The sequence below is a fragment of the Quercus lobata genome, chromosome 12, assembly GCF_001633185.2.
Source record: "Quercus lobata isolate SW786 chromosome 12, ValleyOak3.0 Primary Assembly, whole genome shotgun sequence".
NCBI lineage: Eukaryota > Viridiplantae > Streptophyta > Magnoliopsida > Fagales > Fagaceae > Quercus > Quercus lobata.
This window is the reverse complement of record NC_044915.1, coordinates 17,438,279-17,455,647: the sequence shown is the minus strand read 5'-3', so window position 1 is coordinate 17,455,647 and position 17,369 is coordinate 17,438,279. Positions and strand designations below refer to the sequence as shown.

General features: G+C 32.4%; 1 protein-coding gene across 1 annotated transcript; it reads left to right on the top strand.

Annotated features, from left to right (window-relative positions):
- The first annotated feature begins 2,035 nt into the window (after window positions 1-2,035).
- LOC115970738 (protein HAPLESS 2) lies at window positions 2,036-17,347 on the top strand. The gene is made up of 18 exons (XM_031090345.1): window positions 2,036-2,321; window positions 2,847-2,990; window positions 3,396-3,484; window positions 5,480-5,519; window positions 6,627-6,684; window positions 6,779-6,839; window positions 7,327-7,405; window positions 8,471-8,605; window positions 9,182-9,376; window positions 9,972-10,052; window positions 10,131-10,231; window positions 11,440-11,557; window positions 13,505-13,537; window positions 13,645-13,738; window positions 13,859-13,947; window positions 14,793-14,908; window positions 16,451-16,551; window positions 16,646-17,347. Exons 1-18 carry the CDS (start codon window positions 2,148-2,150, stop codon window positions 17,044-17,046), a joined length of 2,109 nt encoding a protein of 702 aa, XP_030946205.1. The 5' UTR covers window positions 2,036-2,147; the 3' UTR covers window positions 17,047-17,347.
- The last annotated feature ends 22 nt before the right edge of the window (window positions 17,348-17,369 follow it).

Below are 17,369 nucleotides of genomic sequence, written 5' to 3'. Positions count from 1 at the left end.
TTGGTCATTTAGCACTAAATGCGGCATGAGCTAGGTGGGAATACCCAATTAATGTGGAGGTGACCATTGCTTGGGTTACGAGCCACCTCATTTGGTTCCTCGGCTGGATTTATGGGTTCGATCTTCTCCTCGGATGTTTTACCGATCATTCATCCTTAATCGAGATTGTTCACGGTGTGTTGAACTTCATTAGCTCTCCTTGGTGAATGGAAGGGGGCTACTTCCCAATTAGGCCTTCATTTCCCCTCTCTAGCTTGGGCCTTCTTTCTTTGAGGATATGGTCTAGGCCTAGTACCTCAAACCACCTTGTTTTCTTATTGGGCCTAGGATCTGTGACTTGTAAAGCATACTCGAGAGACCACACCCTACACTTTTCATATGATCTTTGTGTCATAATTATTTTTCTTCGTTTATTTTGTTTAAATAACAAGTACTTAAAAACAAAATGACAATTACACATTGAAAAATGTCAGACTTAAAAAAATGAGTCATTCCTTTTTAATATAAAAATAAGTCAAGTCAAATATGCTCTTACCATGTAAGAAAATAAGGGTGAGTAGAAATTATAGATTAAAAAAAATATGCTCTTACCATGTAAGAAAATAAGGGTGAGTAGAAATTATAGATTAAACAAAATTACATTATGTGAGTTGGTAAGAAAACCTTTGACACATTTTAACACATTTACCTTTTCTATTTGAATTTATTCAACGTAGAGGCATGTTATATTTTACCCATGGAATTAATAGAGGATACAATATTGAGATTTTGAAGAGATTTTATGGTTCAATTTACACTAAATTCTATGATTTTATTTTTTGGAAAAAGCTGATGTAGATGAAATAATTAACCAAACCTATTACTCGATAGCAAAATCACCATAAAAATATTAAATTCTCAATAATTCTATTTGAAAAGCCAGTGTACAAAATATGAAATACGAATGGGAATAAGTCAAAATTTTGGATTAATAAAATAGTCTATTGACCAAGATATCATTAGTGAACTTTGAATTGTGTAAACTTAAGAATCAATATAGTATTTAACTGTTTCTCAAAAAAAAAAAAAAGTATTTAACTTATAGTTTTGAGCATTTTGTTATTTTTGATATTTAGCTATTTTTTTGATTCATTCATTCATTATTATTTTTTTGCATGTGAAAAATATTGATCAACCCTCATTTGGATTAACCTTTTTTCTTCGGAGAATAAATGACAGAATTTTATTCAAAGAAAGGAACAAGTCTATACAATAGTAAGGCAACATCTTAGACCAACCATGCTAAGATTACATCAGCTACAAAACTTTCTCTTCCCCTAACAAATAACATAGTGACTATATATAAATTAACTCGATTCAAAACGCAATTGATCCAATTCACTCACAAATCTATTCAAAATGATCTGTTTTTTACCTAAACCCGTTGTTGACCCGACCACTTGCCAGGTCTAAAATTATCCCGATCTTGAGCATCTCCAGTAGATTCATCAAATTTTTGTGCTGTTTGAAGAATGAACAGTGACTTTTACCTTTTAGCTACCTACTTTTTTAAATACATTTTCCAACAAATTCTCTATCCCATTCTCTATCTCATTTAAATATTATTTATTTATTCATTATTTATTTATTTTTTAACAACTACACATCTTCCAACATTTTTTTATTCAATACTTGATTATTATAATAGAAAAAAAAAACATTTGAAGAATGAACAGTAGCCCATCAGACTTGATGAGCTACTGTTCATGAGCCAAAAAAATTTCCGAGTATAGAGAGTCCATTAAAAACTATTTTTATGGTGTCATTCTCTATTATAGAAAATTTTATGCATTTAGTTACACAATTAGAAATGCTTTTAAATCCATTTCATTTGCAATAAAGCCACATGACATCCTTCCTAAGCCCAAGCACACGAAACGGCGTCGTACAGCTGGGCGTCATTTGTCCTGTTGTGGTCCGAGTCCTCCCCTTGGCAAAACCGTTGCATGCAGTTTCAAAATCAAAACCCACTTTGTTAACTAAACCCCGCCAAAACCGGCCCCTATATTTTGGTGTCCCTCACACTCACACTCGCACTCGTACACACATTTTCAGTTTCACGAAATTCTCAAAGCAGAGAAAGAATCACTGAGAGAGTTTTGAAGAAAATGAATACAAAGACGACGATCTTGTTTCTCTTATTCGTTCTCGCTTCTCATGGCGTTGCCGGAGTCCAGATCCTCTCCAAATCTAAGCTCCAGAAGTGCGAGAAGAGTTCCGAATCCGGTGATCTCAACTGCACCAAGAAGATCGTCTTGAACATGGCGGTTCCCAGTGGCTCCGTACTTCTTCTTTCTCTAATGTTACATTTCTCTTTCTGTTCCCTCCTTAATTTCAATATTCTTTTTATATAAAAAAAAAAAATTAAGAGAAAAAAATATTTATTGTTATAATTTGTAAAATTCTTGTTTCAATTTCAAAACTAAGTAAATTTTGGTTTATTTATTTATTTTTTAAAGTATATATGATGTTGTTGAAATTGGTAATACCTTGTGCTATGTTCATGACTACAAAGAAAGTTAAAAAAAAAAAATTACATTTAGTTACTAAAATTTTGTTACAGGCGTACTGTAGATGAATGTGGCAAAGGTGTTTGTGAAAATAACGCAAAAAAGAAAAGAAAAAAAAGAAGGACAGAGTTAGTCATGTTGATTACTAGTCAAGTTAATCCGAGAATAGTGATAAATTTCTCGTGAAAGTGAAGCGAGGGGCAGCCAGTTTAGATTTAAATTTAGTGCAAGCTATTTTGTATAGTGTTGCTCGAATTTTTACCTTTAAATGTCATATAATTTGTAATGATTATACAGAGTGGGGGAGAGGCCTCGATAGTGGCAGAAATAGTGGAGGTGGAGGATAACTCATCCAGCAACATGCAAACACTGCGAATACCACCCGTGCTAACGGTCAACAAATCTGCTGCATATGCCATGTATCAGCTTACATATATACGAGTATGGAACTACCTTCTTAAATTGTTTTTTAACCATTATTCTACTAACCCAGATGCTCAACATGTGAGATTTTTAATTGGGAGGTGGAGTGGATACATGGTCCAAATTAAAGACCGCCCATTTTGATTTCATGTTAAAATACCGCTTGTCTCAAAAGTTTAAGTTGTTAGAAAATAATGAATTTAATAACTGAACCATTTTTTTAACATGTTTGTTGTGCTAGAGATTAGAGAAAATTCTTATATATTTGATAACAAATCTTCTGCAAAAGCTGTTGCCATTAGTCTGAAAAGAAGTCTGATAGGATGATAGATGATTTTATTAAGTAAACCCTCTACTTATTACATCACTTGATGTTTTGTTAAGTCAATTGCTATAACATTGGCAAACTCTACAATTTTCCAGGATGTTCCTTATAAACCTGAAGAGTTATATGTTAAGACACGTAAATGTCAGCCAGATGCTGATGCCAAAGTTGTGCAGATATGTGAAAGGCAAGCAATTTTTTTTTTTCCCTGACATTTCATTTTTATATGATTTCACAATGTTTGGTTTGTAATTTCCGTGTAAAATTGGTTGGGTGGAGTAACGATTTTTCCATTCCAGTGTTTGCACTTCTGTTTTAGATTTTAGATTTTACCAGTTTATCTGCATTTACTGGTGGTAAACATTCAAAATTTTGAAGAGATTTGATAAAATTCTGGTGAAAGAGTAAAATTATGTGGTTGCAGAAGTTTAAAAAAAAAGGACAACTTTTGTATCAACAATATTTGATTTACTTTATTTAACTAACTTTTAAATTTTTGGTAATTATATTTATATGATCTTGCATACAACAACTTTGCTTATAGTTATAGACCACCTTGCATTGTATAATTTTTATAATGTGTTTGGTTTAGAAATGTTTCTTCGGATTAGATTCCCTCTCTGCAATATAATGATAATATCCTGCTCTGACTATGGGCATCATAAGTCTAAAAGGCATTACAATTTAGATACATAAAATCTTGGGATTTCTATCTGGACTCTTAACTTCCATATCCAGTCTTTGGATAATTGCTTCATTTTCATGCTTTTATGTTCATGGATTTTCTCACACTAAATTATAGCTGCCTGAGGTATATACTTCAGCAGTCTGTGAGTTGTATTGACAATCTGGTAAAGTATGCTACTTATTAGTTAGTGAATAGGGAGGATTTTTGGACTTGGGTGTAAAGTTATAAGAATAGAATCTACATATTTGATAAATGCTTTGATGATTCTATATCCTTAAGATCTGCTTTAATCTATCTGTCTCTGTCTCTCAATAAAAATGGATTTTATTACTAAAGATGTTGTACACAGGGTATGTACAAGATATTCTTTAATGGCTTGTTTGGATGGAGAAACCTGTTCTTACCACAAGCTTTTAATAATATGGCTTTGTCATTACATGCGACTATCTCCACTATAGAAAGTAAAAAAAAGGAAAGGAAGAGAAAAAAAAATGCGTGGAGAAGGAGGGAGAGTGGAGGGGAGTAGAGTAGAGTTGGTTAAAAATAAGCTAATTTTGTACTAAATTTACTCTACTCTACTCTACTCCCTCTCCCTCTCCCTCTCTCTCTCTCCCTTAATCCAAACAGACCATAAGGAAATTTAATCTCTATATAAACTACAATATCAATAATATCAATTTTAATGTAGTCTAAGGCTATTGTGGTGTTTGATTTTGAAATATCGTACTATAGAATGTGGAACAATGTGATAGAATGCAATAGAAACAAAGACCCAAAGAGTAGTTACTCTTAATGGTCAAAGTGAACAATGTATGTCAAGTTTAAAATAGCACTAACACTCTTACTCATTTGTAGGCCTGCCCAATTGTGGGCCTTACATACACACATTAGAAGTAACTAACATAGTTGGGGTGACCAAGATTTGAATAACATAAACAATCTTGCCTCTAGTACTATGTGGTGTTGATGAGAGAGAGAGAAAGAGATTGTGATAGCTCAACCCTGGAGTGGTTGGCTTATAGGTTATATGTATTGTTACTAATTATTAGAAAGTCTTATCAAATTAATTATTTGAAAGTATAAGATTGCCTTTTCTTACATTTTTTTATTGGTAAGTAACACCTACAAGCTCACTCTCTACCCATTATTATGAAAGGAGGAAGTACCATTTGAGACAGCTCATTGGCACCTTTCCATACATATAATACTTTAACAATGTACAAGAAGCATTCAATTCTGGAATAGTTAGTGCAGGATATAGTTATTTTTTAATGTCTTGTTTTCATTGGGGGCTTTCTTTTAACTATATAGCGTTTGTGCTGAAAAGGTTCAACTAGTATACTTTTTGGTGAAGTAGGCTATATGCAATTCTACCAGTAGCTTCACTACACTGAGAGTGGTTTAGTTCTCCTGGATTTAAATGAAGTCACTTATCAAACAAAGAAGAGTTATGTGAGTGAATTCAGCTGACTGGATTTTTTATGTGTTTTGTAGGTTACGAGATGATAAAGGTCACATTATTGAGCATACCCAGGTGCATTTCTACCGTCTTGGATCTAATTTGCTTTTGGACCTGTCATTTTTCTTTTAAGTGCCAATAATACTTAGGATACATTTTTTCTCAATAAGTACAATAGTGGTTTATATTATGATCTACTTACTGAAGCAGAACTTGAGATTTTTATAAAGTTATGCCTGGATTAACAGTTGACATATCTTTTGCAGTTTGAACGTAATATGGATTCTTCAAATTTACCATACCATCATACTTATTAACAAAAAAAAAAAATACCATACCATCATGGCCTGGACACTCTCTCTGAATTTGAATATATTTTCTCTAATGAATTTGAATTATTGCAATACCTGCATGTGTCATGTTGATGTCTGGAGTTAGATGCGGTATTTATATGTGTCAGCTTAACTTTAAGAGTTGAAGGCTTTTCCTTGCTTTGATGATTAAGATTTTGATATTTATTTAATAAAACTGCTTAATGCTATGTTTGGAAGTTTGGAGGGAGAGGAGAGTAGAGGAGAGTAGTGGGGAGGCGAGTAGAGGGAAATGGTTATCCTCCACTTTGTTTGGATGTTTTTAAAATTAAGGGAAGAGAAATAATTAACCTTTTCATAGTTTGTAATTTTGTTAATATGATAAGGGTAAATTTGGTAATTCATTTGGTCAAACATTTCTATTCTCTACTCTCCCTCCAAATCTCTCCAATTTGGGGGAATTAAAAATGAGGGGTTAAAAGTAGTTAGAATCCCTCCGAACCCCTTCAAATCCCTCTCCCTCCTCCCTTAAAAAACATCCAAACAAGGTAATTTAGCCTACTCTCCCTCCCTCTACTCTACTCCCCTCTACTCCCCCTCCATCCAAACAAGCTATAAGTTAACTTTGCAATGGTGATCTTCATTTTTATAGATTTCAATTATTTTAGTTACATCTGTTTTTGTTCTTTCAGTAGTGATACTTTGCTCTTTGTCTACTGTCCCTTTATTGCACTTGAATATCCCACACTAGGGAAAATTGTGGAACATGTTTAGACATTTACGCAGCTATGCTTCTTTATTTTTACCTTTCACAGATGTTTTTAACTAGTGTTCTTTATTCCTGACTCCTCTTCATATCCTTTCTGCCTAGCCAATCTGTTGTCCTTGTGGGCCCCAGCGGAGGGTGCCTTCATCATGTGGAAACTTTTGTAAGCGCTTTTATATGGTTCATTACTCTTCAACTTTTTATGCAGAATGCCTCTTAAAACATTGTGATTGATTATAGTTTTATTTTTTAATCAGTTGACAAGTTGATGAAAGGAAAGGCCAACACTGCACATTGTCTCCGATTTCCAGGTGATTGGTACGGCCATCAGTTACCTTTTCTCATCTTGATAGTGTTTTGCTTGGTAGTTAGATGTCAAGATATTCAACTATTTGTGTTTCTGGAGTACATGTGAATCGAATGTTTACAGCAACACATTAATGCCGCGTTATGTCAATTTATGTATATTAATCAGCATTTAGTTATACAAGCTTGTATTAGTTGTTTATTATGGTTGTTTAATGAGTGCTCTGTTGTTTCATTATGTTATTAACAACTTCTACTTTTTGAGGTTTCATAAAATAGTTTGTAGGTTTTGAAATATTGGTAAGTTCTTCAGTAAGTAGCCATATATAAATATTTTGGGGAAGAAGCTAATTGAGATCATAACAGCTCCGGTATGTATCCAATCCTCTTATTATTAACATTGTTTACTCCTGGATGATGGGTGGAGAGTTCAGAGTATTTAAATTTTGCAATCTATTTTACATTATGCCATGAATAATATTTTCTTTGATCAACTTAGGTTCCATGTTTTTGGTATTGGACAGCGATCATTGGGATTCAGTGTCCAAATTCAAGTCAAGACTGGATCTAAGATTTCGGTAATTTTTTATTTTGTTTGGGGGTCAATATCCTTATACTTTATCCACACTAGTTGAAAGCAAATGCACTGCATGCTTGGTAAAACCAAGCTTTGATATATAGTTAAGTCTAATGGAGAGAGATATAATGGTAGATATATGGAAGTTGACTGATTCATTATTGAATGGCAAAGTGACTTTTTTTCTTTTCTTATTAAATATGTGTTATTGATGACATGTAAGACAATTTAAAATCTGGGGGAATATATGGATAAATGGACGTTTATTAATTAATGATTGCTTGGCGAATATCAAAACCATTTCCCTTCTTCCGTTAAATATAAGGAAGATATTCTAATTAGCTATTTGAGCTCATCTTCTGCTGTAATATTTTAAATCATGGTACTGAATTTTTTTCCCCTTGGCTGGGCAGCATAGCTGTCCCTGAACTAACAATATGCAAGTTAGTTGTTAATTCATTGTTCAGAATTAATGGGAAAGGTGCTTGAATAATGAAGCAGCAGGTTTTAGTGGAAGGGGAGAGGAGAAAGAACATAATTTAGACATGGATTAAAGATTGGATGAAAGAAAAGAAAATTATTCTGAACCATATAAAATAGCTTAAGGAAGCTTTAATTAAAAAAATGTCTTATAAACTAAAATAAATTTGAAGTACCCTCTTGGTCCAAAGCCTGATATTTCTTGATGACTCTTTAAAAAAGGTAGCTGAAATAAGCTAGGTGCGCTAAAGTATATTCTTTGAAAAATTCAATTATGGTTTTGGCTTATGGAGAGGCTGAGAGGGAATGCTTGGTTCAGCTGTATGCTGGCACTCCACACCAGCTTTCACTTTGTTTGCTATGTCTAATCTTTCTGATGCCGTGTTCATATTCTTGCTGGATTGAACATGGATATTCAGTCTGTAGATTGAACCCTGTATGCTGAATTTAAGAAGTAATTGCGAAAAACCATACTGATTGTAAAGTTGTGTAATTTTCAATCTCTCTAATGTTTTGTATTGAAATAAAAAAAAACCTTGTTATTATTTATTAACTGAAGGCCTTTTGGTTGTTTCTTTGCTATCAGGAAGTGGTCGTGGGTCCTGAAAATAGAACAGCAACATCTAATGATAATTTCTTAAGGGTTAATCTTATTGGTGATTTTGCTGGATACACAAATATACCAACATTTGAGGACTTCTACCTTGTTATACCCAGGCAGGTATACTTGCTTCACAGACATATTTTTGATAAATATCCATTCACTTTAATTGATGGAAGCAAAAAACTGGCTGAAAATTTCTTGTTAATCTATCCGTTGCACCTTTTTTTTTTTTTTTTTTTTGGGCTTCTGCATTATACATAATGATTAAAATTAACTTTTTAAGTGAGCCAAGGTAGACTTAGTTTATAACCAAGTAATTTATGGAATTAAATATTTGCTTTTTTGTGGTCATATTTTTTTTAATGGATACATTACACACATATTCGGTGGGTCTTGAACCCACAACTAAGAACTCACCCTCCATCCCATTTGTATGGGAGGGGGAAAGGCATTTGAGCGATCTCATTGATCTTTTTAGTCATATATATCATTTGTATTGTGGTTTTTTTTTTTTTTTTTGCACACTTTTTGAACTTACAGCTACAGTAGAGATGCACTTGGAAAGTCAGCATGTCCATCTCTTAGATCATTTTATCTTAATTTATCTTCTCATTGATTTTTAAATTGAGTGAGTATTTTATAAATGGTTTTTTAGTTTTATATTGCTGAGAGTTTCTTCTTTCTTTGTGGAAGGGTGGCCCTGGTCAACCACAGAATTTGGGAGGAAATTTTTCTCTGTGGATGCTGCTTGAGAGAGTTAGATTTACCTTAGATGGCCTTGAATGTAACAAAATTGGTGTTAGTTTTGAGGCCTTTAATGGGCAACCAAACTTCTGTGCTTCACCATTTTGGAGTTGCTTGCATAATCAGCTGTGGAATTTCAGGGAGGTTTGTGAAATTGAAAAGTTAGCACTTTATTTTGTCTTATGTTCTCATGTTGGCCATTTGTCTTTTTCTTTCCTTGATTTCTAATCTCCATGCAGTTTAAAGAATTTACCTAACATGAATTATTTATTATTGATGGTTAATGCTGTTTTTTTTTTTTTTTTTTTTTTTTTTTTTTTTGCATCATGAATAATATTATATATGAAGGATTTGATCTTTCTATATATGTAATCATGGACACTAGCATTAGTAAATATTAATAAAACCCCAGAAAAATACTAGCCACATTTGTGATGTACCCCAAAAGGACTGGTCTAATCACAATTGAGGCTCTTTTAGTTATTAATAAAACCCATATCAACCCAGTATATGCCCGAGGTGAGACTCAATACGCACCCTACAACATACACTCAATCAATATCCAATTAATTTGGGGCATCAATATTCATTTTCTTGTTTTATGTGTCATGTTCTCTTCCCATTTTTAGTTAGAAAAACTTCAGAGGATTGTGATTTTTTTAGTTTTTGAATCAAAAGTCAGCATTTAGTATAGTTACAGTTGTTTTGAATTAAGAATAAGCTTTCTTATTTCTGACAGGCTGACAAGAATCGAATTACTAGGAATCAGTTGCCACTATACGGTGTGGAAGGAAGGTTTGAAAGGATAAACCAGCACCCAGTTATGTTCTAGCCATTTATGAATTATATTCCTAAGGATGCCTATTATTCTTTCTATTTATCATTGATTTGGGTGCAGAATGCAGGGAGTCATTCATTCTCCATAGGAGTCACTGAAGTTCTTAATACAAATCTTTTGCTAGAACTAAGTGCTGATGACATAGAATATGTTTACCAAAGGTTAATATCATTTTCTAACATCAATAACTGCTACAAGTGGCTTGTCCTAGAAGTTTGTTTCAACTATTGATCCAGAGATGAATTATGCAAGATGATAACTGCTATTATTATTATAGATAATATTTATTTAACTATAAAAAAATAGATAATATTTATTTACATTTAATCTTGTCAGATGTCTAATTGGTGCAACATCTTAGTGGCTGACTATTTACAGAATTACAGTTTGGATTATATTTCCAAGAAGTGGTTTGTAAATTTTCAATTAAATTGGAACCTAAGGATGTCGTTTTTAATGACTTTGATCCTTTTAAATTTTGCTTACAGGTAATATATGATACACTTCTGATGCAAATAAAACCACTTGTTATAAAATTCCGTTATTATGCACATGGCTAAGTTACCCATCTAATAAGGGGGAAAAGAGAAAGAAGCATATACATGAGAATGATGTTTATGGAAGATATCACTGATTTGATGAATATGTTTTAAATTTGTTAAGAATAGATTAGAGTTGAACATGGGGAGCCTAGCTTCCCTCGCTTCAAAATGCATTTTTCAGATCAGCTCCTTGAGTCACCAGAAAAAGGGTGAAAAGTCCACTACTTAGTATCGTGACTTATGGTGTTAAAATTGGGGGATTTTGTATTAATCCAAAGCAGCATACCTGAATGACTGTTAGGATCCGTTTGGATTGAGGGGAGAGGGAGGGAGAGTGGAGGAGAGTAGAGTAGAGCTGGCTAAAAATAGGCTAATTTTGGGCCAATTCTACTCTACTCTACTCTACTCTACTCTCCCTCCCTCCTCAATTCAAACGGACCATTAGAGCTTTCAGATTTCTAGATTTTAAATACAAGATTTAGAAACTCCAGAATCATTAATTTTGAATATAATGGAAGAAAACTTCTTGAATTTAGTATTTATCTGAAAAAAAAAAAAAAAAAAAAATCTTGAACTTAGCTTTGAGCTAATTATAGATATCTTTGACTTTAAAGACTTTTTGGTTGTTACACAATTGTTTGCCTATCTTTGTATAACTTTTTGGTTTCAGCAGTTATAAAAAATACTACATCTTTTACAAATGATGCCAAACGATATTTTTTCCCCCTTTCAGTTTGATTTTCAGCATAACTTCTTTCTTTGAATCTTCTCTAGTGTCATTTCATTTCTTGCAGATCACTGCATTATATACTTACATATTTTTGTAGGAGCCCTGGAAAAATCTTGAGCGTTAGCATACCAACATTTGAAGCCCTTACTCAATTCGGAGTTGCTACAATCGCAACTAAAAATACTGGTGAACTGGAAGCATCATATAGCTTAACGGTATCCCTTTTGAACTTTTCCAAATTACATTTTGTCATAATACTGAAATGTTTTCAAGCAGTAGGAATGTAGCTTTTGGTTAGCTGGGGAAATGGCAAATTACATAGTTGTTATAAAATGGCGAATTACTTTTAGATATGCATGCGAAACTTTAAATGCCCCTTTTCATATATTGAGAATTACATAGTTGTTATAAATCTACACTGCAATCTTTTTACTTTTTTAATCTGTTTTATAAGATGCTTATTCATATGGGTGCTGGTTTATTTCTATAGTGATTATCATTTACTGAAAGTCTAGAGCCATGTGACCCATGTTTGTGGGGCACTAGATTGATGTTAACTTGAATTTTAATTTTCTGATAAATTGTATATGTTCAATATGGAAAATAGTTGCATAATTTTCTTAATATATATATATATATATATATTTTGTCATTTAGGTTCAATTATGAAACTGGAAATGAACTGACTTTGCTTAGTTTTCCCTGCTTTTCAGTTACATGTGGTTTTGACAACTGCAAGAAGAAGAAAATTGATTTTTTTTTTTTTTAATACCGATAAATGTTGTCTCTATTTTCTGTGCTTTTGAGGAGGGAAATAGGAAAACCTCATACTGTGCTTATATGTGATAGAATGATTCATACAATACAAATACGACTTAGCTATCATGTAGATTTCTCATTGAGGAGTGTAGAAATTTGTGATGTGAGGGAGAAAAGAAAAGAGAGAAGACACGAGAGTTTACGTGGTTTGGCATTGTGGCCTTAGTGACGGTTTTAGGAATTTTTTTTAGGATGGTCACTAAGAAATTTAAATTATATAAAATCTAATAAAGGGATAACTTGAATATTTGCTACAATTGTGAGTCCAGTCTCTAAAGAAAGCAAAATTGTTGCGATTGCAAAGTCAAAAAGAATATAATTGTTGTCACCATCAAGAACTGATAACTACAATATTTTTCTTGGTACAATTTTTTAGGGAAAAATGAAATTAGAAATTATTTTTATTGAATGGGTTGAACAAGATAAAATTTGAATATTTAGCGATTTTTATCTTTTTGTTTTATAATAAGCTTTTTGTTGAATAATTTGATCACTTGATGTTGTTTAGTCTTGTCTTGCTTTTGTTTGGTTTATGTTTGTTGTTATTTGGGCCAATATTTATTGTTGTTATTTAAGCTTTTTCTTTTTAATTTTATAAAAGGGATTAAGGATTATTTTTGGGGGGCAAAATTGAGTAATGCTATGTCCACAACATTTTTACAATAAATTTTATGCAAAAAACTGTTATTAGTGAGTAAAAAAAATAATATCATTATTAGGCTCAAATTAAAATTAGTAACAGCTTACCACATCGGATTTATTGTAAAAGTATTGTGAAAATATTGTGAATATAGCATTATTTTTATTTTTGTTGAACTCAATTTTTTTGTAATTCTCAAGTTATGGTGTTCAACATTTTTATTAGGGTGATCACAATAGGTTAATTTAACGTGTAATAATTTTTTGGCAAGTATATATATGCATTATTTTGCAAGTCAAGGTAGTCCTATAACCACCCTGGCTTGTGTGTGGAGCTGCTAGTGTGTGGCCTACATTCACGGGATAAGCCCTTAGGGCTACATTTTTTTCTATACTTTTCTTGATAATATATTACAATGGAATCCATATTTATAATGGGATTAGATACAAAAGTTAAAAAGAATTTGAAGTTGATTGTCTCAATCCCACAATTTACTGTAGCAATCAATCCCATAATTTTCTCTTGAAATCAATGTCTTGATTTGGTCTTCAATGACATGGAAGATGAATTATACTTTCGAACAAGTAGCAATATATTATGGCATTGCTTGATAAAATTATATCAAATTGAATTAAAACATGGATGCCTTGAGAATAAATTTGAAATTTGTAATTATGGACTTGATGAATGCTCCTTCTTGCAGTTTGATTGCTCGAGAGATGTCATCCTCATGGAGGTACTATTTTTCTATTTTTAAATGGATATTTCATCCTTATCAAAAAAAAAAAAAAAAGGATATTTCATCAATGTGTTTAGTTACTCACTAGCATCAGACGGTTGCAGGAACAATTCTTTATTATGAAGCCAAAAGAAATTACGAATCGATCATTTAAACTCTATCCAACTACAGATCAAGCTGCCAAATATGTATGCACTGGTATGATCAATGATACAAAAATGTAGAATCATGGTTTCTTTGTTTGTTAAGGGTAGGGGTAAGGGCCAGGAGAGAGAGATTGGTAAGGTGGCTGAATGTACTAAATCTTGGTCAATGCAGCAATATTGAAGGACTCTAATTTTAATGAAGCTGATAGAGCTGAGTGCCAGTTTACTACTACAGCTACTGTTCTTGATAACGGATCACAGGTTTGGTGATAGTTTTGAGATTATGATTTATCCAGTACATCTTCATTTCCTTCAGCTCAGAAATTTATGCAAACAAGTGTCTTGTGAAGGGACATTGGTAACGATCAAAGTGTGAGTGGAGAGAAAATATTGTTTGCAGCTAGAGGATATAGGAATTACTACTTGTCTTTGAATTATGCCTTTATGTTTCTGAAACACGATTTCTCTATAGGCAGATAATAGATAATTTATTAGCTTTAAGCTATATGCCATTTCTATGTAGTAAATAAAGCTTGAGGAATTATGAATGATTTTATGGTAGTAAAGTTGTTCAGCATAGCAAGGATGTTCTAGGATGTTGACAATTCAGGAAAGACTCTTCAGATATTTCGAATTTAGCCCCTAATTAAGGATATCCTGCATTGTCAACATCTGGAATGTCCTTTTATGCTAAAAAACTTTAGCGCTATAAACTCTTTCATAATTTTCAAGATATATTTACTGTATAAAAACTGCACATAGCTTAACAATTCAGTTCCTTATCCAAAAACACTATTTGGATATTGTCACCAATGCTAATTAAGGAATCATTAATGAACATATAGGGGAACTGTAGCTTGAAAAATATATCCAATTCTTCATTTAGGAGAAGACTATTCCTATATATCTAGTTGTAACCAATGCTAATTTAACTCTCAAAATTTAGTCTAAAATATAATTTGTTCTCTATAGATTTTTAAGAAGGCATTTTTTATTTGAAAAATCAATTATGTAATGAAATATTGCAAGTGATTCTTAGGAATTACCACGTATTCTCATTCAATTTAGTGACATCGAGAGACACTTAAATCATAAATTTGTTGCAGAGTACTCCTTTTCAACCACCAGAGAGCGGTATAAATGGTTTCTTTGATTCTATAGAAAGCATTTGGAACAAAATATGGAGAGGTTTGTTAGATTTCATCACTGGAAAAACTTGCAGGTACTTGCTCTAGAAGGAAAATAGATTTAAAATATCTCATAATTCTAGCCTATTTGCAAATTTTTGCTCATTTTTTAAGCTATTTTTCTATATTGGTTTGAATGGCAATGAAGGATTGTTCTGTTGGGATTTTCTATCACTTGTAAATTTCTTTTTCTGGTGATATATGTGATAAAACACATAGTTGTAGGCTTGTAGCCAAAAAAGAAACTCCATTGGTTAAACAAGGACCTTTTTTTTATTTCCTTTTGTTTTATAATATATTTCTACCTATCAAATTGAGTTTGAGTTGAAAGAAGCTAAATACAGATTGGTAACTGAGTTGGGTTCTATTAATGCATTTCTCTTTTCTTTCTATATTCCTATACATAAATGAGTTTAAAGTGATTCAGATTTAAGGATTTGGAATCATATCTTTCGATATATCTAAAAAATTTCAGGGATTGAAAGAGTTTTATGAAAGTTGAAATTTCTATTTACTTGGGGTATACTTATTCAAGAGTCTATATACCACTAAAGAACACATGACCTACATATTCAAGGGATAAGTTCCCCTCCCATTGAAAAGCCATAATAGTTTGATTCCCAAAAATTTTCAATTTTCATGCTTTTTTGTATCCTCTAATTGTAGTTTATCAACAAAGGATAAATGGCTTAGTCATAGCTAAATTTCAAAAGAAGCGAGTCTAGAAAACTCAAATTACTTTAGATTTGCAGGCCTTGTTAGTTCTACAATTTTAAACTTTTATATTGCTCTAACTTGATATGATATTAAAGTTGATAATTCTATGATTAATACATTAATTAGATTGTTTGATAATCTTACCATCATAATGTATAGTGTGCATGATGGTTAAAATGACAGACCCAATAGAATATACAATAATGATATTGAGTTTTTGACAAGTACATGCATTTAGACAGAGCCAACGTGTAGGGGTAGGAACTTTTTATTATTATTATTATTTATTTATAAATGTGGCTTAATATAATTGTTGCAAAAAAAAAAAAAAAAAAAAATCGAGTTGTATGAAAATTCGCCATTTCTAATGGGACCATAAAATATGTGTTTGCTTAGAGGATATCATTGCGTTCATAACTTTTCTATTGGTAATGTGCTTGTAACTTTTATTACACTGAATCTTAGTCTTATTGACATCTGGATGCAATCTGTGAACATCAAACCATATATAGTTGCACTTTCTTTTTAAATTTGGAATCATTAATTCTAGAAGCACTAAGCGAGGCTTGCTTTGAGACAGTACAATTGGTGATCCAAATTGTGCCTGGTGGGGGTTATTTCCCCCTCTGAAGTTTTTAAGATTTTGAGGTTCATTCCAAAAAATAAATGCGGAATACTTTGAAGTGCTCTCTTGTGCAAGAACTTGGAAATTTGGGATTATAAACAATAAGTATTTGGCTGTAAACAGTCAAACTATGACATTACTTTCACCTAATTATGGCTTTATATGTATAACTCATATTTAAGTATTATATTTAGTTGGTTTACCTACTGATATTCCATGTCTTTTTGGCGAGCAGAAGAAAATGCTCTGGATTTTTTGACTTCAGGTGCCACATACAGTATATATGTATGAGTTGGATAGTGATGTTTGGTTTACTTTTGGCAATTTTTCCAACAGGTAAAACCTTTTTTATTCATTAATGTGAGAACCATACATTGATAATTTTGGAAAAAGCAGGGAATACATAATACCTTATACTTTTGAGTTGCAGTGCTTGTGCTTCTATGGCTTTTACATCAAAAAGGACTCTTTGATCCTCTTTATGACTGGTGGGAAGATCATTTTGGGGATGATAGTCAGAGTATCAGCCAAAGAAATGAATTTGATCACCACCACATTCATGTCAATAAACATCATGAGCAGCCAAGGCACCACAAGCATGGTGCCCACCATAACCGAAGAAGCAATTACAATGAACGAAGACATAACCATTCTGGCAGAGACACTGATTATAATTACTGTGTTGATCATGTTCACAAGGAAAAGCACAAGCATAGGCGAAGTAAGCATTTAGGTAGTCTTCAGCAAGTTGAAGACAATATTGGGCATCACAGACGGAGAAAGGAAAGAGAGACTATGAAAGGGCTGTCCAAAGCAAGCAGATATATTTAGGAGAAACAAGATGAATTTTACAAACGTAGATGTGGACTGCTGAATGACACACTTTTGTCTGCATGCTAAGCAAAGAGAATTTTGGAGCTTAAATTGATATTATATGTAATGGTATTTCGTCAAGTAATACAAATTTCCAAGAAACTACATTATAGTCTTTTGACTCTTTTCCTTTATATCTTTCTTCTTTTTCTTTTGGGGAAGGCGAGGGGGTGGAGTGAAAGAATGCAATCCTTTTTGACAATCTTTGATGTAATTTTGCAATTCGAATTTTCAGATATTTTTGAAGGATGACAATGAAAAATTTACACTAATTCTTACAA

What these genes read in the sequence shown, in the direction of transcription:
- LOC115970738 (XM_031090345.1), top strand. Translation starts at nt 2,148, where the DNA reads ATGAATACAAAGACGACGATCTTGTTTCTCTTATTCGTTCTCGCTTCT. An exon ending in GTTGTGCAGATATGTGAAAG is followed by an intron (nt 3,485 to 5,479) that starts GCAAGCAATTTT and finishes TGTGTTTTGTAG; the next exon opens with GTTACGAGATGATAAAGGTC. An exon ending in AAGCATCATATAGCTTAACG is followed by an intron (nt 11,558 to 13,504) that starts GTATCCCTTTTG and finishes TCCTTCTTGCAG; the next exon opens with TTTGATTGCTCGAGAGATGT.